Below are 23,149 nucleotides of genomic sequence, written 5' to 3' on the forward strand. Positions count from 1 at the left end.
AATTTTGTATCCTGCAACTTTACCAAATTCATTGATTAACTCTAGCAGTTTTCTGGTGGCATTTTTAGGATTCTGTATGTATAGTATCATGTCATCTGCAAACAGTGACAGTTTTACTTCTTCTTTTCCAATTTGTATTTCTTTTATTTCTTTTTCTTCTCTGATAGCCATGGCTAGGACTTCCAAAGCTGTGTTGAATAATAATTTTGAGAGTTGATATCCTTGTCTAGTTCCTGATCTTAGAGGAAATGCTTTCAGTTTTTCACCATTCTCATATATGGCCTTTATTATGTTGAGGTAGTTTCCCTCTATGCCCACTTTCTGGAGAGTTTTTATCATAAATGGGTGTTGAATTTTGTCAAAGCTTTTAAACAAAAATAACTTAATCTCCATCCTATGTAATGATATCCATGAATTTATGGCTTGTATAACCTAGCCATACTTTATTAATACACTTAAAAATAAATATATAACTCTTAAGACTAAAAAGTGTTTAGTTAGTAACTAAAATTATCACCCATTGCATAGTTAGTGTATATCTCACTTTGGAAAAAAAATCCTTCATTTTGGAAAACAACTGTGACATCAAGCTGACAATGAGATCTCTCAACCTTTTAGTGTTTGGGGTGTCAACTCTTAGGGACTAGCCTATTTGAGGAAACAACACAGTGTGATTGACATTACTTGGGAGAAATTAAAAATCTGCTTATATTGTAGCTGTGTTTAAGCACTCTTGCAGTTTCTCATTTGGTCATTTCAGAAATTGCTGTAAAAATGCAAATGTTACTTGTTTGATGCTCAGTTTGTGTACAAGATATTTCTTAGGCTTGCATGGACACAGACATGGATGTACCTTGAGGGGCTCTAAACTAAGGATTAGAAGGACCAGTTATTATTATTATTATTTTTTATTTGCTCCACTCAGCTTGTGGAATCTTAGTTCGTGGGTCGGCAGTGAAAGCGTGGAGTCCTAACCACCGGACCACCAGGGAATTCCTTCACCAGTTACTTTTCTTAACTCAAATAGAAAGTGTTTGGAATCTGGTGTCTCAATCTGAGTTCTCTAAAAGCAGAGCTTGAGACAGTTAGTTTAGGAATCTTATTTCGGGGAATGCAGCGAAGGGGGAGTGAAATAGAGGAGGGAGGAAGGCCACCACAGAAATTGTTATCGAATCACCACTATCACAAGCAACTCAGGCATGATTTTGAGGAACTTTCTGAAATAGTTTCAGAACCGTCTACCTGGAGGGTGAAAGGTGGGAACACTTACCCATTGGTTTGCATTTCCCGTTGCTCAAGCAAGACCCCATTTCTGGGCAGTGCATACAGGAGTGCAGTCATTTAGCATGGACTTCCTTTGTAGCGGTGTCAGAGAAGACCTAGGACTGGAAGCAAGAAGTAGGTGAGTGGCCCTAAAATGAAGGAAGAAGTGTCTGGGTGCACCACCACGATGTTGGCTTAAGTCTGTGCAAAGAGGATGCAGTAAGAGATGGGATGAAATAATTTTGAACTAGTGTACAAGCATGTCTGATATACTTGGCAATGATGCTCCCTCTCTGAGACTTAGTTTCTCATCAGTCAGATGAGAGAAATAGACTAGAGGACTTTAAGATCCAGTTCTGATTGTCCAATGACTAACCTGAGATAGTACTGGCCTAATGTTATACTGCTAATCCCCTGGATAGGCAGATCAGACCAAGAAGGGTTGGATTGAAAGGGCATAAGCACAGGTCAGACCAAGAAGGGTTGGGCTGAAAGGGCATAAGCACAGGTCAGCTAGGTGATGCTAAGACAAGACTTATACTTCTCCTGTCTCTTACGTAGCTCCTAGCATCTTTAACCTGCTGGGTACTAAGTAGGCCCTGAATATTTCTGTATTAGGGAAGGATAATACATCTGTGTGACCTGGAGACTTCTCTCTCAGGCCCTATGCATAAACATTACTCAGGTCTGGTCACAAGTGGGTTCACCTCTTATTACTTGAAAGACTGGACATGGAGCACATGCCAGCTACACATAGGATGTCCTTCAAGAGAGTTTGCTGTGGTCTCAAAACTTGGGATTTTACCCATTTTTATTGATAGCACCCTGATTCTGATTCCCAGTAAAGGCATCCATGAAAAAATACATGAATTTGAAAACTGGCATCAAGAAAAAGAGAATGGTGGTTCAATTTAGGATTTTTCAACCTTGATATTATCCTCTGAGGGTTTAGTTGTCTACAAGTCATGTAGCTGGTGATTGCTATTTTCAAGTTCTAAAAGCAGCGACTATTTTGCTGGTCTTTGTTTGCTTCTTTCACTTACCTGCTTTCTGCCTTACATTTCCCTCCAGCCCCAAAGATTCAAATCTTCTTATGATTGATGTTTTTTGAAAAGAGTTTGGAACATGAATTTCAGTTCAGTTTTGGTGCAAATCACTCAGTCTTTGGGGGTTTATAATGTCTTGGTTAATAGGATTCTGGAGATTCAACCCAGAGGTCTGTGTGAAGTTGGGAAAAAAATGGCAGAGCAATTCAGCCAAGATGTAGGTAATTTTTAAAGCAGTCTTTATGTTCTGTATTTAAATTTCAAATTCTCTTTTTATATTTCGTAAGAGACAATGAATAGCTTCAATTTGAGAATGTGAGCATCCTGAAAAAGTGCAGAATGACAAAATCTCATTTTGTGATTTTTAATTTTTCAGCAAGTTAACTATTCCTCCATTTGATGAGACTAAGTGATTTTTTTGAACCGACATTGGTCAACATTATTACCCCAACTTTGTGATGGAAAGTATCCTTCCAGCATATCAAACCTTCAACCTCCTACATATGCTTAACTCTTTTTACTCTCAAACACTTGGCCTTGTAAGTGATCGCTGTGATTCAGTTTTGAATGAAAGAATTGCTCATTTCCAGTCTGTGATAATTATTGTATAAGGTTTAGATTATTCTAAACAAGCGAGAGAAAATTACCCATCACGGATGAAGATAATGGGTAGTAGTTCTTTAATCTTTCCTCATCTGCTCTCATCACACCCTACTCTCACTTCACGCCCTGCAGACACAAGAATAATCTTCACAAATCTTTTCGCTGGGTTGAAGTTTCATATTGCATATAACTACGTCATGATAGCTGCTGTCCGCATACATTTTTCCACACATTCCAATGAAAGGATGATTTATTGATTTCATTTAACAACATTGTAGACTTAGATTTGTGTAGAGTTTCTTCAAGCTTCATGTGGCTGTCAGTGACTATTTCTTCACCTTTGCATCTTACAGTCCATGCAGATGAAGAGTCTAGGTGCTTGCATTTAAATATTGAATGTACGAGAGTATAAAGTAGCTTTCCTAACTCTTCGTAGGATACTGTAAGACATGAGCCTCTTCTGTTTTCCAGAGAGCCTGCCAGGTGCTAAATAGAAAGCAATCTGTTGAGGAGATCCCTAGATTTAATTACTTAAAGAATCTATTTGTTTTGCTTACTTTGTGACTGGAAGAAAACTAAAATATCATCTTAAAGTGATTTCAAAGTTTGTGAATCCTGTTTTTCAGAAGGGTCTTGCCACCTACATCTGAAAAATCAATTCACTCCTCTGCTGTTCTCTAATAATTAGTTGTACGCTTTGCCATTTTAAATCATTTTAATTTCAAATCATAGTTCCTAGCTATTAAAGGCTTTTTGTCTCTTCCTGTTTTTTTGTAGTGACCTTGCATTTTATTCTAATGAAGTAAAATTGTCAAAAGTATATAGAATGTAAAAACACATGAAGTTTAAAGGTAGCAGTGCTTGTAACTTACTGTTTAAAATTTTATTTATTTTTGTTGTCAATTGATGAAACTGGAGTAGAAATAAAGACTACAGTCTTTGTAGTATCACCAATGGAACATTGATTGATTGATTTTTTAAAATAAATTTTTGCTTGAACTGTAATGCAGGCATCTCACCATGTTTAAATATTCCCAGCGTAGGTTGACAGCTCATTCCTCTGTTTTATTTGCATCTCATCTTAGCCAAATATAAGTTGTGTGACTTTGACTAGCCATTCAACCTCCCTGAACTTCAGCTTCTTTGTGTGACATGATACCTAGTCCATAGGGTTGCTGGAAGCATTCAGTTGTGATGGTGTGTGTGAAGCCTCTAACTTAATGCCTGGAAGAGGCTCAAAAAATGTTCATTTCCTTCCTTCTGAAGCTGATGGAAGATATTTTCTAGAATATTTTTTTACTTGTCATTTTCATGCAGTGGAAAAGAAGAATCAAGGCAGAGTAATGATTTCTACAAATCTCTTCTATTCCAGAAATGTGGCAATGTGTACTGAAAACTTCTCCTGTGTCACTTTACCACTAACTTCACATTTTCACTTGGTTGCTTGATTAATTTACATGATGAAGTACTTTTCCACATCAGCCTATGAATCCATGGCTGTTAGAAGCCTGTAAACTACGCATCTATTTTCAAACAAGCAAGCCAGCCCTTGTAGCCAGGGACTGGGACCTTCAAACACCAACTGGGACATTCCCCATGGTGGGAAGAGCATAGTCCCAACCTTGTGGAAAGTAGTTATCTCGTTAATTTCTCTCCATACTTGAGAACACTCTGCGAGTCACTGAGGGAGTGATGGTCTGATCTCTGGGAATTATAATACCTCCCACAGCACAGCATCATCTTGTTGGGGTGTGTTATTAGCCTCCACATTAGAGCTGTGGGAAGCTCCCAACATGGCTTCAGTGGGATGAATAGAGAATGAAGCATTTGGCAAAAGGACTTCTGATGAGTTCTAACATAAAGCCGTTTGCTTTGTGCATGTGTAAAATGCAGTCTACTGTAGCCCTCGAATATATATAAATCCATTGTTGTCCCTCTTTCCTACCCCAAATAAACCAGTTTACAAAATGAGTCAGATCTTACAGCTGTTTTGATGTAGAAATATCACCAACCACTTAGGCTGTGTTGAAGTGACTTATTTTGCCAGAGTTGAAATGGTTGTGTACAGACGGTACAGTCATTTTGGTGTTGAGGATTGACTCTATTCTAGCAAAAGGAAATAAAGGAGAATGGTATCCTTCTATGGTTTCCCCAAGAATAAAAAGAATAATTAAATGTTATAGTACACTGTTCACACATCCATTCATCAGCAAATATTGATTAAAGGCCTGCTTTCACCACACCAGCAAAGACTGCCGCCTGCCATCCACTGTACAAGGAGGGGTGTTGCTCCAGGACCTTGCTTCAGATGTGGAAAAAAAAAAAAAGGAGCCAGAGGTCCTGGAATTTCATTTTGTCTCTGAAACTTCCTAGTTGTGTGATCTTAGCAAAAGCAGATTGCAGGGGGAAGATGGCGGAAGAGTAAGACGCGGAGATCACCTTCCTCCCCACAGATACATCAGAAATACATCTACACGTGGAACAACTCCTACAGAACACCTACTGAACGCTGGCAGAAGACCTCAGACCTCCCAAAAGGCAAGAAACTCCCCATGTACTTGGGTAGGGCAAAAGAAAAAAGAATAAACAGAGACAAAAGAATAGGGACGGGACCTGCACCGGTGGGAGGGAGCCGTGAAGGATGAAAGGTTTCCACACACTAGAAGCCCCTTTGCGGGCGGAGACTGCGGGTGGCGGAGGGGGGAAGCTTCGTAGCCACGGAGGAGAGCGCAGCAACAGGGGTGCGGAAGGCAAAGCAGAGAGATTCCCGCACAGAGGATCGGTGCTGACCAGCACTCACCAGCCCGATAGACTTGTCTGCTCACCCACCAGGGCAGGTGGGGGCTTGGAGCTGAGGCATGGGCTTCGGTTGGAGCGCAGGGAGAGGACTGCGGTTGGCGGCATGAACACAGCCTGCAGGGGGTTAGTATACCACGGCTAGCTGGGAAGGAGTCCGGGGAAAAGTCTGGAGCTGCTGAAGAGGCAAAAGACCATTGTTTCTGGATGCATGAGGAGAGGGGATTAAGAGCGCTGCTTAAAGGAGCTCCAGAGATGGGTGCGAGTAGCAGCTAAAAGCACGGACCCCAGAAACGGGCATGAGATGCTAAGGCTGCTGCTGCTGCTACCAAGAAGCCTGTGTGCGAGCACAGGTCACTATCCACACCTCCCTTCCCGGGAGCCTGTGCAGCTTGCCACTGCCAGGGTCCGGGGATCTAGGGACAACTTCCCTGGGAGAATGCATGGCGCACCTCAGGCTGGTGCCTGGTGCAAAGTCCCACTGGCCTCTGCTGCTGCAGGCTCGCCCCGCACTCCGAGCCCCTCCCTCCCTGCAGCCTGAGTGAGCCAGAGCCCCAGAATCAGTGGCTCCTTGAACCCCATCCTGTCTGAGCGAAGAACAGATGCCCTCTGGCGACCTACACGCAGAGGCAGGGCCAAATGCAAAGCTGAACCCCGGGAGTTGTGTGAACAAAGAAGAGAAAGGGAAATCTCTCCCAGCAGCCTCAGGAGCAGCGGATTAAATCTGCACTATCAACTTGATGTACCCTGCATCTGTGGAATACCTGAATAGACAACGAATCATCACAAATAGAGGAGGTGGACTTTGAGGGTAAGATATATTATTTTTTCCTCTTTTCCTCTTTTTGTGAGTGTGTATGTGTATGCTTCTGAGTGAGATATTGTCTGTATAGCTTTGCTTTCACCATTTGTCCTAGGGTTCTGTCCGTCCATTTGTTTGTTTTTTACTTAAAATTTTTTTCTGTCTTAATAATTATTTTTTACTTTAACAACTTTATTTTATTTTATCTTACTTTATTTTATTTTATCCTCTTTCCTTCTTTCTTTCTACTTTTTCTCCATTTTATTCTGAGCTATGTGGTTGAAAGGCTCTTTGTGCTGCAGCCAGGAGTCAGTGCTGTGCCTCTGAGGTGAAAGAGCCAACTTCAGGACACTGGTCCACATGAGACCTCCCAGCTCCATGTAATATCAAGTGGCGAAAATCTCCCTGAGATCTCCATCTCAACACCAACACTCAGCTTCACTCAACGACCAGCAAGCTACAGTGCTGGACACCCTATCCCAAACAACTAGCAAGACAGGAACACAATCCCACCGATTAGCAGAGAGACTACCTAAAATCATAATAAGTCCACAGACACTGAAAAACACAACACCAGACGTGGACCTGCCCACCAGAAAGACAAGATCCAGCCTCATGCACCAGAGCACAGGCAGTAGCCCCCTTCACCAGGAAGCCTGCACAACCCACTGAACCAACGTTAGCCACTGGGGACAGACAACAAAAACAACGGGAACTACAAACCTGCAGCCTGCAAAAAGGAGAACCCAAACACAGTAAGATAAGCAAAATGAGAAGACAGAAAAACACAAAGCAGATGAAGGAGCAAGATAAAAACCCAACAGACCTAACAAATGAAGAGGAAATAGGCAGTCTACCTGAAAAAGAATTCAGAATAATGATAGTAAAGATGATCTAAAATCTTGGAAATAGAATAAAGAAAATGCAAGAAACTTTTAACAAGGACCTAGAAGAACTAAAGAAGAAACAAACAATAATGAATAACACAATAAATGAAATTAAAAATACTCTAGAAGGGATCAATAGCAGAATAACTGAGGCAGAAGAACGGATAAGTGATCTGGAAGATAAAATAGTGGAAATAACTACTGCAGAGCAGAATAAAGAAAAAAGAATGAAAAGAACTGAGGGCAGTCTCAGAGACTTCTGGGACAACATTAAATGCACCAACATTCGAATTATAGGGGTCCCATAAGAAGAGGAGGAAACGAAAGGGACTGAGAAAATATTTGAAGGAATTATAGTTGAAAACTTCCCTAATATGGGAAAGGAAATAGTTAAACAAGTCCAGGAAGCACAGAGAGGTCCCATACAGGATAAATCCAAGGAGAAACATGCCAAGACATATATTAATCAAACTGTTAAAAATTAAATACAAAGAAAACATATTGAAAGCAGCAAGGGAAAAACAACATATAACACAAAAGGGAATCCCCATAAGGTTAACAGCTGATCTGTCAGCAGAAACTCTGCAAGCCAGAAGGGACTGGCAGGACATATTTAAAGTGATGAAGGAGAAAAACCTGTAACCAAAATTACTCTACCCTGCAAGGATCTCATTTAGATTTGACGGAGAAATTGAAACCTTTACAGACAAGCAAAAGCTGAGAGAGTTCAGCACCACTAAACCAGCTTTACAACAAATGCTAAAGGAACTTCTGTAGGCAAGAAACATGAGAGAAGGAAAAGACCTACAATAACGAACCCAAATCAATTAAGAAAATGGGAATAGGAACATACATATCGATAATTATCTTAAATGTAAATGGTTTAAATGCTCCCACCAAAAGACACAGACTGGCTGAATGGATACAAAAACAAGACCCATATATATGCTGTCTACAAGAGACCCACTTCAGACCTAGAGACACATACAGACTGAAAGTGAGGGGATGGAAAAAGATATTCCATGCAAATGGAAACCAAAAGAAATCTGGAGTAGCAATTCTTATATCAGAAAAAATAGACTTTAAAATAAAGACTATTACAAGAGTCAAAGAAGGACACTACATAATGATCAAGGGATCGATCCAAGAACAACATATAACAATTGTAAATATTTATGCACCCAACATAGGAGCACCTCAATACATAAGGTAAATACTAACAGCCATAAAAGGGGAAATTGACAGTAACACATTCATAGTAGGGGACTTCATCAACCCACTTTCATCAATAGACAGATTATCCAAAATGAAAACAAATAAGGAAACACAAGCTAATGATACATTAAACAAGATGGACTTAATTGATATTTATAAGACATTTCAACCAAAAACAACAGAATACATATTTTTCTCAAGTGCTTATGGAATATTCTCCAGGATAGACCATATCTTGGGTCACAAATCAAGCCTTGGTAAATTTAAGAAAATTGAAATTGTATCAAGTATCTTTTCCAACCAAAATGCTATAAGACTAGATATCAATTACAGGAAAAGATCAGTAAAAAATAGAAACACATGGAAGCTAAACAATACACTACTTAATAATGAAGTGATCACTGAAGAAATCAAAGAGGAAATCAAAAAATACCTAGAAACAAATGACAATGGAGACACGACGACCCAAACCCTATGGGATGCAGCAAAAGCAGTTCTAAGAGGGAAGTTTATAGCAATACAATCCTACCTCAAGAAACAAGAAACATCTCAAATATAAACAACGTAACCTTGCACCTAAAGCAATTAGAGAAAGAAGAACGAAAAACCCTGCAAGTTAGCCAAAGGAAAGAAATCATAAAGATCAGATCAGAAATAAATGAAAAAGAAATGAAGGCAACGATAGCAAGGATCAATGAAACTAAAAGCTGGTTCTTTGAGAAGATAAACAAAATTGATAAACCACTAGCCAGACTCATCAAGAAAAAAAGGGAGAAGACTCAAATCAATAGAATTAGAAATGAAAAAGGAGAAGTAACAACTGACACTGCAGAAATACAAAAGATCATGAGAGATTAATACAAGCAACTCTATGCCAATAAAATGGACAACCTGGAAGAAATGGACAAATTCTTAGAAAAGCACAACCTTCCAAGACTGAACCAGGAAGAAATAGAAAATATAAACAGACCAATCACAAGGACTGAAATTGAAACTGTGATTAAAAGTCCTCCAACAAACAAAAGCCCAGGACCAGATGGCTTCACAGGTGAATTATATGAAATATTTAGAGAAGAGCTAACACCTATCCTACTCTAACTCTTCCAAATTATAGAGGGAGAAACTCTCCCAAACTCATTCTATGAGGCCACCATCACTGTGATACCAAAACCAGACAAGGATGTCACAAAGAAAGAAAACTACAGGACAATATCACTGATGAACATAGATGCAAAAATCCTCAACAAAATACTAGCAAAAAGAATCCAACAGCACATTAAAAGGGTCATACACCATGATCAAGTGGGGTTTATTCCAGGAATGCAAGGATTCTTCAATATATGCAAATCAATCAACGTGAAACCCTATATTAACAAATTGAAGGAGAAAAACCATATGATCATCTCAATAGATGCAGAGAAAGCTTTCAACAAAATTCAACACCCATTTATGATAAAAACCCTGCAGAAAGTAGGCATAGAGGGAACTTTCCTCAACATAATAAAGGCCATATGTGACAAACCCACAGCCAACATCGTCCTCAATGGTGAAAAAATGAAAGCATTTCCACTAAGATCAGGAAAAAGACAAGGTTGCCCACTCTCACCACTCTTATTCAACATAGATTTAGAAGTTTTAGCCGCAGCAGAGAAGAAAAGGAAATAAAAGGAATCCAAATGGGAAAAGAAGAAGTAAAGCTGTCACTCTTTGTAGATGACATGATACTATACCTAGAGAATCCTAAAGATGCTACCAGAAAACTACTAGAGCTACTCAATGAATTTGGTAAAGTAGCAGGATACAAAATTAATGCACAGAAATGTCTGGCATTCCTATACACTAATGATGAAAAATCTGAAAGTGAAATTAAGAAAACACTCCCATTTACCATTGCAACAAAAAGAATAAAATATCTAGGAATAAACCTACCTAAGGAGACAAAAGACCTGTATGCAGAAAACTATAAGACACTGATGAAAGAAATTAAAGATGATACAAAAAGATGGAGAGATATACCATGTTCTTGGATTGGAAGAAGGAACATTGTGAAAATGACTCTACTACCCAAAGGAATCTACAGATTCAGTGCAATCCCTATCAAACTACCACTGGCATTTTTCACAGAAGTAGAACAAAAAAATTCACAATTTGTATGGAAACACAAAAGACCCCGAATAGCCAAAGCGATCTTGAGAATGAAAAACAGAGCTGGAAGAATTAGGCTCCCTGACTTCAGACTATACTACAAAAATACAGTAATCAAGACAGTATGGTACTGGCACAAAAACAGAACGATAGATCAATGGAACAGGATAGAAAGCCCAGAGATAAACCCACACACATATGGTCACCTTATCTTTTTTTTTTTTGGCAGTATGCTTGCCTCTCACTGTTGTGGCCTCTCCCGTTGTGGAGCACAGGCTCCAGACACGTAGGCTCATTTGCCATGGCTCACGGGCCCAGCTGCTCCATGGCATTTGGGATCTTCCCGGACCGGGGCACGAACCTGTGTCCCCTGCATCTGCAGGCAGACTCTCAAGCACTGCACCACCAGGGAAGCCGGGTCACCTTATCTTTGATAAAGGAGGCAGGAATGTACCGTGGAGAAAGGACAGCCTCTTCAATAAGTGGTGCTAGGAAAACTGGACAGGTATATGTAAAAGTATGAGATTAGAACACTCCCTAACACCATACATAAAAATAAACTCAAAATGGATTTAAATGTAAGGGCAGACACTATCAAACTCTCAGAGGAAAACATAGGCAGAACACTCTATGACATAAATCACAGCATGATCCTTTTTGACCCACCTCCTAGAGAAATGGAAATAAAAAGAAAAATAAACAAATGGGACCTAATGAAACTTCAAAGCTTTTGCACAGCAAAGAAACCATAAACAAGACCAAAAGACAACCCTCAGAATGGGACAAAATATTTGCAAATGAAGCAACTGACAAAAGATTAATCTCCAAAATTTACAAGCAGCTCATGGAGCTCAATAACAAAAAAACAAACAACCCAATCCAAAAATGGGCAGAAGACCTAAATAGGCATTTCTCCAAAGAAGATATACAGATTGCCAAGAAACACATGAAAGAATGCTCAACTTCATTAATCATTAGAGAAATGCAAATCAAAACTACAATGAGATATCATCTCACACCAGTCAGAATGGCCTTCATCAAAAAATCTAGAAACACAAATGCTGGAGAGGGTGTGGAGAAAAGGGAACACTCTTGCATTGCTGGTGGGAATGTGAATTGGTACAGGCTCTATGGAGAAGAGTTGGAGGTTCCTTAAAAAACTACAAATAGAACTACCATATGACACAGCAATCCCACTACTGGGCACATACCCTGAGTAAACCATAATTCAAAAAGAGTCATGTAGCAAAATGTTCATTGCAGCTCTATTTACAATAGGCAGGACATGGAAGCAACCTAAGAGTCCATCAATGGATGAATGGATAAAGAAGATGTGGCACATATATACAATGGAATATTACTCAGCTATAAAAAGAAATGAAATTGAGTTATTTGTAGTGAGGCAGATGGACCTAGAGTCTGTCATACAGAGTGAAGTAAGTCAGAAAGAGAAAGACAAATGCCGTATGCTAACACATATATATGGAATCTAAGAAAAAAATAATGTCATGAAGAACCTAGGGGTAAGATGGGAATAAAGACACAGACCTACTAGAGAATGGACTTGAGGATATGGGGAGGGGCAAGGGAAAGCTGTGACAAAGTGAGAGAGTGGCATGGACATATATACACTACCAAACGTAAAATGATAGCTAGTGGGAAGCAGCCACATAGAACAGGGAAATTAGCTCGGTGCTTTGTGACCACCTAGAGGGGTGGGATATGGAGGCTGGGAGGGAGGGAGATGCAAGAGGGAAGAGATATGGGAACATATGTATATGTATAACTGATTCACTTTGTTATAAAGCAGAAACTAACACAACATTGTAAAGCATTTGTACTCCAATAAAGATGTAAAAAAAAAAGCACAAGCAACAAAAGCAAAAACAAACAAGTGGGACCACATCAAATGAACAAGCATCTACACAGAAAAAGAAAATATCAACACAATGAAAAGCTAACCTATGGATTGGGAGAAAATATTTGCAAACCATATGTCTGATAAGGACTTAATATCTAAAATTTATAAGAAACTGATACATATCAATAGCAAAGAAAAAGATAATTTTATTAAAAATTGGTCAGAGGACTAGAATAAATATTTTTCCAAGAAAGATATACAAATGTCCACCAGGTATAGAATGTTTTAAAATTCCTACCCAGACCCTAAAATCCTATAAATATCGTCAATGTATTTTTCTTTTTAACACACTATTATCTGTAAAATGGTATTCTCTCAAACTGCATTAAATCCAATAAACTTACTTTGTTAGATTAACAGAAAAAAAAACAAAAACAAAAAAACCCACAAAAAAACGGCCTGCTTTCTCCCACTTTCTCCTTCCCTTATCCTTGATGGAGACAGTGACCTTAAAGAGCCTTTGGTTTGTTCATAATAAAAGTGCATCCTATCTTACATTTTTGTGTGAAAATAAATATCTTTTGAATATATTGAGCACCTTGGGAGAAAGACACCCTACCCTTTCAAATTAACATTATAATAATTTAAAAAATTAACTAAGCCTGTTCCACTGGCATATTGATGAGTGTTATGAGCCACTCTTATCCATTGTTACAAGATTAAACATTTTAGGAATAAAGCTCATCCAATTTATTTAGAAAGAAACTTGGCTACATATGCAGTCCCACTTAATTAGCTTCCAATTTGCTTTGCTGCTTGGACATAAAAGGCGAGTCCCACTGCCCTCTAACCTTCCTAGGGGCATCTTGCTCTGATCACCTAATTGATTTTCCAAGCCAGTTTGTACTCTGGATATGTCTTTGTGTCCTTTTTCCTGACAGGTGTTGTCATTGTCATTTTGAAGCATATTCAAGAATGTTCCTTGTTCATTAGAAGCTCCGTTAGCTATGGGAGGGTGACTGATTAAGTTATGCCTAAAACATTAAGTATCAAAAACAACCCAAACTCCGTGTGGGTGTGTAATTAGTCCCAGTCAGAAGGGAGAGAGTGTCATGGTGGAATGGTGGCATGTTTGATGTTACTGTCAGATGGACACTCATTGTATCCAAGCAAAATGAATGAAGGATGAAGTGTGGGCTGGGATGACCAATAACTTTGAAGCTGTCAACCAACCTTCTTAATCCTGGGACTAAGTACAGTCCAGAAGCCTATGATTTAGTTACCAAACTACTAAACTTTCTTTATGAGGATGAAGGCTTCTCAAGAGACAATTAACCTGAAGAGTCACAAGATGTTCTAAGACAAGCCAGTGTGAGCCAAGGAAGCCAGGAAGACCAGGGTGGGAGCCCCACCCACCAGCAAGGATATATAAAAGCTCGGGAGCCTGAAATGCCATTTACAGTTCAGGAGCCAGTTTCTGCAAGTTACTCACATCTCTCCGTCCGGCACCATGTCCTACAACTGCTCCACAAAGAAACGCTCTTCCAGGCTGATTGGAGGACAATACACTGTGCCAGTGGCCCCAGTTGCCACAGTTTCTACCCCGGATGTCGACTGCCTGAGTGGCATCTATTTGCCCAGCTCCTTCCAAACTGGCTCCTGGCTCCTGGACCACTGTCAGAAGACCTGCTGCGAGCCCACTGCTTGCCAGCCAACTTGCTACCAGCCAACTCCTTGTGTCTCCAGCCCTGTCCAGGTGACCTGCTCTCGGAAGACCACTTGTGTCTCCAATCCTTGCTCAACTCCCTGCAGCCGGCCGCTCACCTTTGTCTCCAGTGGCTGTCAGCCCCTGGGCGGCATCCCTACTGTGTGCCAACCAGTGAAAAGTGTCTCCACTGTCTGCCAGCCGGTGGGAGGAGTCTCCACCATCTGCCAACCAGCCTGCGGGGTCTCCAGGATGTACCAGCAGTCCTGTGTGTCCAGCTGCCGAAGACTTTGCTGAGTTTGCAGGGGCCCGTGAACGAATCAAGACTCCATGACCTGCCAGCTGTGTTTCCAGGATCTTCCAACAAGCTGCCTGTCCCTGAATAGCTCTTCATTGCTGACCCCCTGTTCTAACTGTCTGATTGCTGGCTGCCAGGCTTGAATAAGCTGACTTTGGCAATCTAACATTTTTCTGGCCAGCACCAATCTTGTTTTAAGGGTTTGATCACTGGTGGCACGTATACCTCTGGATGTTTCCAGAAACTTACCACCCATGCCCCAGTCTCTAATGGCTTTGACATGTTTTGACCTAGCTGCTTTGTCTTCTGGCTTGTTTTTGTGCCTCGGAAAAAGGGAACTTGTTTCGCTCTGTATTTCTCAATAAACCTTAATTACTTGGCATTGCAAATGTACGCCTCAGGAGAGTTCTTTATCTGCAAGAATTTTTGCTGTCTGTGAATCATTCTTTGCTGATTAGGTCTGATTTTCTTTTCCAAGAATGGAGTATGGGTTCAGTCACTGTGTTTAATGACAAGCAAGGGATTATCTTATATTTTACTTGGTTAGAGAGTCTTTGGACATGTACTCAAGTAGAGTGAATAGTCCTCTATATTTCCCCCATTTTTTTATGGGCTTGCAGAATAATTTCCATGCAGGACAAAGAAATGTTACCTGAGAAACCAGGTAGTTTGGGGAATTGTACAGAGAAGGGGACAATGGAGTCAGTTAGAGGTTCAGAGTCTTACTTCATCAGAGGACCACAGAGGAAAACTTTGCAAAGGATCCCTCCATGATTAGATGGGAGGCAGGGAGAAGGAGGAAGGATGAAGAAGTCAGTTTCTAGGCCCTGAGGTTTATGGCATCAAAAAGGTGGCTGTAGCTTTCTAGTTCCCTCACTTGCTGCTGTGTATTGGTAGACCCCCAAACATGTTCTGAGTAAACTAAAGTTCTGAGTTTTAGTTAATCTGGGCAGGGAAGACTTAAAAACAAATTTCAAACACATGTTGGTTTATTTTAATACTTAGAGCCTTATTTTGTGCTTGCTTTCAATTGGAGCCCACATGCAGATAAAACAAGCCATCTGGACTGGTGGTCAACATGCTAACTCCTTCTGCCTTTTTTAGAAAGTGAGAACTGACCGCCAGTTGGTTTCCTTTTGTCCTCATTCCCTGTTATGTCCAGAAACACATCTCTGTATTTCCTTTTCAGAGTTGCTCAAGGACAAACAGTAGATAATTTTTTTTTTTTTTTTTACAGAAAATGGAGGCACATGAGGTGTGCCTGCCAGGAGCAATGGGTGCCTTTTCTCATAACAGAGGTGCTTAGTGCCTTGTGGAGAATCTGACCATCCACTTCTTTTGTCAGCACAAAATGTTTTTCTTATTTCACTAACAGTTTTTCAGAGAGGCAAAACGTATGGACAATTTCTGGAGGGAAAATTTTCATTTCTTCCTATTACTGACTCTACTCTTAGAAGAAATGTTCCCTCTAATCAAAGAAATGTTAGTATGTGTGACTCACTGTACTATCTCATTAAAGCAAGTCATAGCTTTTACTATACATTGGTTTCATGACTCTTCTTTTTAAAAATAACACCCTGGCTTTCAGAAATGCTCTGGTTTACTCTATAATGGAAATCACTAGGAGAACCCTAGATGGCCCATTCAAAGCTGTCATTTACTGAACTCTCACGTTGTTTATTTCGGTCACTTCACATATGATTTGGAAAATCTGAAGTTTTTCAGAGGCTTACACATTATTAATAATTCTTTTGTTCATGTTTTTTTCTTTAGCTTTCCAGTTTTCAGTAAAAATTACTAGAACAGAGATGCCTTTTTTTTTCTTTTTCTTTAGACAGCTAATCATCTTTAAGATTCATGTAGTAGCAATATTTAATAACATAGATTTTATAGACTGAGACGAGTGAACTTTTGCTTGGGCTATTTATTGTGATGGTGTGAACATCCAAGGGTATTGTAGGTATCCTGCCAAGCTATTTCCTTGCTTTTATTTCTGTTTGGGGAATCATCTGTTTTGCTATTAGAGCTATTCTATTTATACTTGAACTTTGAAAGTTCTCTCCATTCTTTGCTTTATTTCATAATAAATTGTAAAATTTCAAAGTTTGTCTTTGAGGACAGTCTTTTAAAAGATAGAGCAATGATGATTTCTTTCTCTTCTTGGTCTAGGACCCAGAAATATGTCTTGTATGTAATAGTCTGTAGCTGTGGGGAAGTAGTTCAAGGGACTTTGGTTCAAATCCTGGTTTCTGCCCCTTGGCTGCATGTTTGTTAAGCTCCCTAAACCTTAGCTCATCCGTAAAACAAAGATAATGATACCATCGTATGCCTCTGTTTCAGGAATAAACTGAGACAATAAGTGTGCATCCCAGGTATCACTGAGGCATCCTGTCATTTGATATTGAAGTGAAATTGGCTTTCACCATTTTTCTTCTTTGGTGGGAATCCTGGCTACTCCTAGCATTGCTGAGGAATCCAAGGGTGGAGAGATTGGAGGATGGTGACTTACTGTTTTATTTCCTAATCTTCTCTGGCTCTGAACTTTTACTTTAGAAGAATTAGTTCATTTTATTGATCTTCTTCTTAGTCTATACTCTGTTTCTGTTCAGACTATAATGATTCAGACACCATAGCACTGTTTGCTTTCCTTGATTTCCACAAAATCTACTTACACAGGCATTCGTGTATCGAACAGACTTTACTGAAAGTCTGGATGCATAGATGATACTTATACTTTAGTGATGAAAACAACTCAAAATTAAATTTTAGACATAAAGAAGTTCCTTGGCCATTGTCCCTGGGACATTATCACATTCAACTCAAAACCAAATCACTCCCTCCTTTCCTTCCTCCCTTCCTCCCTCCCTTCCTTCCACAAACGTTAGGGTACCTCTAACGTTCCAGCATCTTTGCTGGGTACTGGTTATATGGTTGTGACTTCTGCTCCTCATGGAGTTCATAGCTTAGTTATGTAGAGCAATATCTCTAGACCTTTTATATTTTCCTCTGTATCTTCCACTTAGGGATTCCATGTGCTTTGACTTTTCCCTACAAATGCTTGTAAGTGCTTACCAAAGTGCTATATTCCATAAATTCTCTAAAAAGGTAAAATTTTCTACCCTTTTCTCTTATATGATGCTTCTTAAAATAATACAACTACAGTAAAAGCTGAAAATTCATATAACCAACCTATGGAATTTGACTTTAAAAATGGTACAAATGAACTTATTTACAAAAGAGAAATAGAGTTACAGATGTAGAAAACAATCTTATGGTTACCAGGGGGGAAAGGGGGGAGGGATAGATTGGGAGATTGGGATTGACATATACACACTACTATGTGTAAAATAGGCTACTAATAAGGACCTACTGTATAGCACAGGAACTCTGCTCAATACTCTGTAATGACCTATATGGGAGAAGAATCTAAAAAAGAGGGATATATGTATATGTATAACTGATTCACTTTGCTGTATAGCAGAAAGTAACACAACATTGTGAATCAACTATACTCCAATAAAAATTTTTTAAAAGTTTTAATCATTAAAAAAAAAATCTGGGAGTCAGAAAGCTTGTGAGACTCAAGGGAATGTACTGATAACCAGCTGAATGGCAAGAATGAATGGTTGGCACATTGGGGTGGAGACCCAGACTGGTGCCCTCTACAGCTGCCCTCTGCCTTCAGTAAAAGTGAGCTCTGCAATTTGACCTTAGCCTTGGTAAATATCACTCTGCCTCTTTTTATTTTTAGGAAGCTACAGCTTGTGCTTAGGAATTTATAAATGGCCCCATATCTAGAGGGCATCGTGTAGCTTTTATGAAAATGAGGTCGTCACTGATTAAGATCCAACTTCTTTCATATACTCTACTTTCCTATATTTAACTGCCTCATGGGCATTTCCAAAAAGATGTCTTATAATCAAATTCAAAGAAATTTTCAAAACTCAAATTGGCCATAGTGTAATTTATTAATCAGGGATGTGATTTATTAATCAGGGTTTGTATTGCACACTTCAGATTATAAAACAGTTAGGATTGGGAACAAGCTCCCATCAGCACAGGTGAGAATCTATTATAAGCAAACACAATTGCTTTGTGTAAGTTGTTCTGTGCTTTATTATAAAAATGGATGATCCAAGTGACAATCTAGTATAAAAATTGTGATAATGATAGTCTTAATGCCTGTAATAAAGACAAGTGATTACTCTGGAGCAGAGCTGGGGGTAGTCAAGGGTAGTCAAGGGTAGGACTTGTTTAGAAATGTGTAGATTTCATAGCCATATACTTACAACCATCATTTATCTTTGTGTAAATTTATTTTGGAATTTATTATTGAAATTCCTACATAAAAAATTGTATCCTTTTGGGCCTGAAAGTCAAGCCCCTAAACTCTCTTTTCCCTCCATTAAGCATGTTAATGCAAGTGTTCTTAGGAACACATCAATTGCATAATCGTAGAGAAGGCCGTTTCACTAAAATGAAATATTCTTTTGCTAAAACTTCTTGTCATATTGATTTTTACCTCTTGATTAATGCTGCCACCATCTTCCAAGTCACCTAGGATTGAAATCCTGTCATTGTTTTTCACTCTTCTTCCCCCTAACTTCACACATTTAATTCCTTCTACCATACCAATTCTTTATGTCTTTTTCTTAGCATTTCCTCTAGTCTTACCTACTGTGGGAACTCATTGCCTTTCACTAGAGTATTGTGATTAGCTCCTATGTGATCTAAGTGTCATTCTTCCCTTTCTGTACAGCACTCTCAGATCTATCTGTATTAGTTTGCTAGGGCTGCTGTAACAAAGGATCACAAACTGGGTGGCTTAAACAACTGAAATTTGTTGTCTCAAATTTATGGAGGATGGAAGTCTGAGATCAAGGTGTTAGTGAGGTCCATTCCTTCTGAGGACTGTGAGAAAGAAACTGTCGCATGCCTCACCCCGAGCTTCTGGTGGCTGCTGACAATCTTTGGCGTTCCTTGGCTTGTAGAAGCATCACCCTGAACTCTGCCTTCATCTTCACGTGCCATATTCTCCCTGTGTGTGTGTTCACGTCGTGTCCAAATTTTCTCTTTTTATAAGGACATCAGTCATATTGAACTAGTGACATACCCAACTCAAGGATGACCTCATCTTAACTAATTCTATCTGCAGAAAACCTTACTTCCCAGCAAGGTCACATTATGAGATACTGGGGCTTAGGACTTCAACATATGAATTTGTGGGAGGCACAACCTAACCCATAAATCTGATAATGTCACTTTTCCACTCAAAAATATCAAAACATGTTCATTACCTGATGAATGCTGTTAAGACTTGCTGGTGTGACATTCATAATTCCCAGAAGAGTATTTAATAAATGTTAATAAATATAAGAAGACTATAATTTTTGAATTTTTAAGTTATTTATTTCTATAATTGAAAGTCTAATTAATAATAGTACAGAGAAACAGAACCAATAGGATGTATGTGTGTAGAAATAAAGAGACAGAGAGAGAGAACGGGAGAAGGGAGAGAGTGAGAGAGATTATTTTAAGGAATGGGCTTATTGGATTATGGAGGCTGGTAAGTCCAGTCTCTGAAGGGTGGGTCATCAGGATGGATACACAGAGAAGAACAGATAATACAGTTCAAGTCCAAAAGCTGTTTGCTGGCAGAATTCCTTCTTGCTTGGGGGAAGTCAATCTTTTATTCTATTCAGCCTTCAACTGATTGGATGAGGCCCACCCATGTTATGGAGAGTAATCTGCTTTGCTCAGTGTCCACTGATTTAAATCTTAATCTCATCCAAAACACCCTCACAGAGGTACCAGAATAATGCTTGACCAAATATCTAGGCACTGTGGTCCAGCCAAGTTGACACATAAAATTAACCATTACATGCATCTTATAATTTATTGGAAGAAATAAATGTGGGTAATAATCCTAAAGAGAAGAAATAGTTTTTCAAAAAAGATTGTAGTGATTTTCTCACAGAAAAGTTGTCACCAAACTGTTATGGGTTTTCATAAAGATAAGTATGGAAACATTACATTTTATGGATTTGGGGAGCTTAACTGGGTTAATTACAAGAACAACACTTTTTGTTCATTTCTACATTTTCCTAGAATTCTTCTTTTGATTAAAGTAGACTTGGTAAACAGGTATAGTCATGGTCTATGTTGCTGTGTCTTTTTTACCAATCAGATTCATGCAACTATACATTTATGAAAAGGTAAAAGATTGCTGAGAGACCAGAAATCATATTAAAAAATAAAATGTTCAATAATCTTTGCATTCTTCTTTTTTCCATAGTAGATAATGAAATATGGAAATAAAACTCACCAGAAAGTGAAGCTACTTTACCTTAAAACTTACTCCCTGGGCAAGAGCTATAGCTATAAATCCCAGGATTAAGAGGTGCATTCATTTTCAAATTGATTTGATTAAAATGAGGACAGAACTCAGTTCTTCTGGTAGCCCTTAGCAAGATATTAATTCATTGACTCTTCCCTTATGTCAGCATACTGGAATGGGTTTGGAAAATTTCTTTTTTTAAAGAAAAGCCTGAAAATGGTCTAAAAAGCATATATAATGTACTTCTGGAAATCAGAAATTTTGGAAGAGCGGCAGCTCTCTTCTAGAAAAATCACAGGACTTGGGGTTAAGTCTGGTGATAAATTCAGTTCTACTACATTGATGTTAAGTTAAGTGGTTTGATCTCTCAGAGCCTCTGTTCCCTCACGTGTAAAATGGCTATAATAATTCTATCTTCAAGTATTAACTAAGGTGGTGCTCATTGCTGCATAGTTTCAACAGAACACAATAGGAGTTTATTTCCTGCTCATCCCCAGTCTTGAATGGGTGTTCCTAAGCAGTGGGTAGCTCTTCTACAACAGCTGATTTGGAAACATAGGCACTTTCTATCTTGTGACTTTTCTAACCAAGGCTTCTAATGTGGCTGCAGAGGGGTAAAGAGTGTGGGATTACAGGTGGGGAGTTTTTATGAGACAGCCTTGGAAGTGGTATGCATTGCTTCTGCCCACTTTTCAATGTCAAGTTCCCAGTCATATAGTCACACTTAAGTGCAAAGAACTGGCTCATATGATCTAGATGCAGGCAAAAGAGGAAGAGAAAAGAAAATGAGTTTGGTGAACAGCAAGCCTGTGTCTGCAATGTTTCATAATGTGGTTGTAAGATGGAAGAACACATACATGAAATAAATCAGAGAAAGACAAATATGGTATGATACCACTTAACATGAAGAATCTAAAAAATACAACAAACTAGGGAATATAGCAAAAAAGAAGCAGACTCACAGATATAGAGAACAAACTAGTGATTACCAGTGGGGGCAGGGAGGGGCAAGAGAAGGGTGGAAAAGCAGGAGATATATACTATTGGGTGTAAGATAGGCTCAAGGATGTATTTTACAACATGGGGAATATAGCTAATATTTTTTTAATAACTGTAAATGGAAAGTAACTTTTAAAATTGTATAAAAATAAAAAATATTGAAAAAGGAATGAGAGTATAATATAAAGATCTGACTCATGGTGGGCGCTCTGAACCTGGTGGATGAATCTGAATTAGATTTCTATTTGTATCCGTCCACGAAAGGAGCTCTGTTTTAGGAAGCAGAATGTATGAGAAGGGATTCACTTGGGCACTAATCTAACACTTCATGCGCTGCTCACGGCATTGAAGGATCTAACTTTCTAAGAGTTGTTATTTTTTAAACCCAAGGAAAATACTTCTAGATGGTTGAGATGTAAATAATTCTGGTAATGTCTACAAGGACTGGGAATTATTTAGATATTTCTAACGAAGTAAAATGGGAATTGACCAGCCAACATCTCTGTGAAGGAAACGCAGACACATAATGTTATATTTCCATCTAGTAAACATAAGGCACATAATATCTTCTTGAGTGATGGAGTCCTCCATTCTGACTGCTATTTTCATTGTGTAACAATATCTTTTTTTTTTTTTTTTCGGTACGCGGGCCTCTCACTGTTGTGGCCTCTCCCGTTGCGGAGCACAGGCTCCGGACGCGCAGGCTCAGCGGCCATGGCTCACGGGCCCAGCCACTCCGTGGCATGTGGGATCTTCCCGGACAGGGGCACGAACCCATGTCCCCTGCATCGGCAGGCGGACCCTCAACCACTGCACCACCAGGGAAGCCTGTAACAATATCTTTGTAAGATATTAGTGCTGGGAGAGACTTTAGAGGTCAATTTATATGACTCCCTCATTTGACAGATAAGGAAATAGGACAGGAGTGACTTGTTTGTCCAATAAACATAGTCAGTGATGGAACCACTAAATGATGTTTAATTGAGTGTTTCTTTTTTTATAGAGATATGTAGGTCGCACAATTCAGATACTGCAGCTCCTTATTCACTCTCATTTCTTGACGAGTTGCTCTGCATGTAGTCTGTCCAGGAGTATCACATGCTATGTCATCACTGTCAGATTCCATATTCTTTACAAGGGCCCCATAAGCCTTTTTCATTCAGCAAAAAATGATTGGTAGTTTATTTGAAAT

At 39.2% G+C, this 23,149-nt stretch overlaps 1 protein-coding gene across 1 annotated transcript; it reads left to right on the top strand.

The window, feature by feature from the left end:
* Positions 1-14,128: 14,128 nt before the first annotated feature.
* KRTAP11-1 (keratin associated protein 11-1) lies at positions 14,129-14,620 on the top strand. The gene has a single exon (XM_060009820.1). It carries the CDS (start codon positions 14,129-14,131, stop codon positions 14,618-14,620), a length of 492 nt encoding a protein of 163 aa, XP_059865803.1.
* Positions 14,621-23,149: the final 8,529 nt, after the last annotated feature.

Source organism: Delphinus delphis, chromosome 4, assembly GCF_949987515.2.
Source record: "Delphinus delphis chromosome 4, mDelDel1.2, whole genome shotgun sequence".
In the NCBI taxonomy this organism is placed as follows: domain Eukaryota; kingdom Metazoa; phylum Chordata; class Mammalia; order Artiodactyla; family Delphinidae; genus Delphinus; species Delphinus delphis.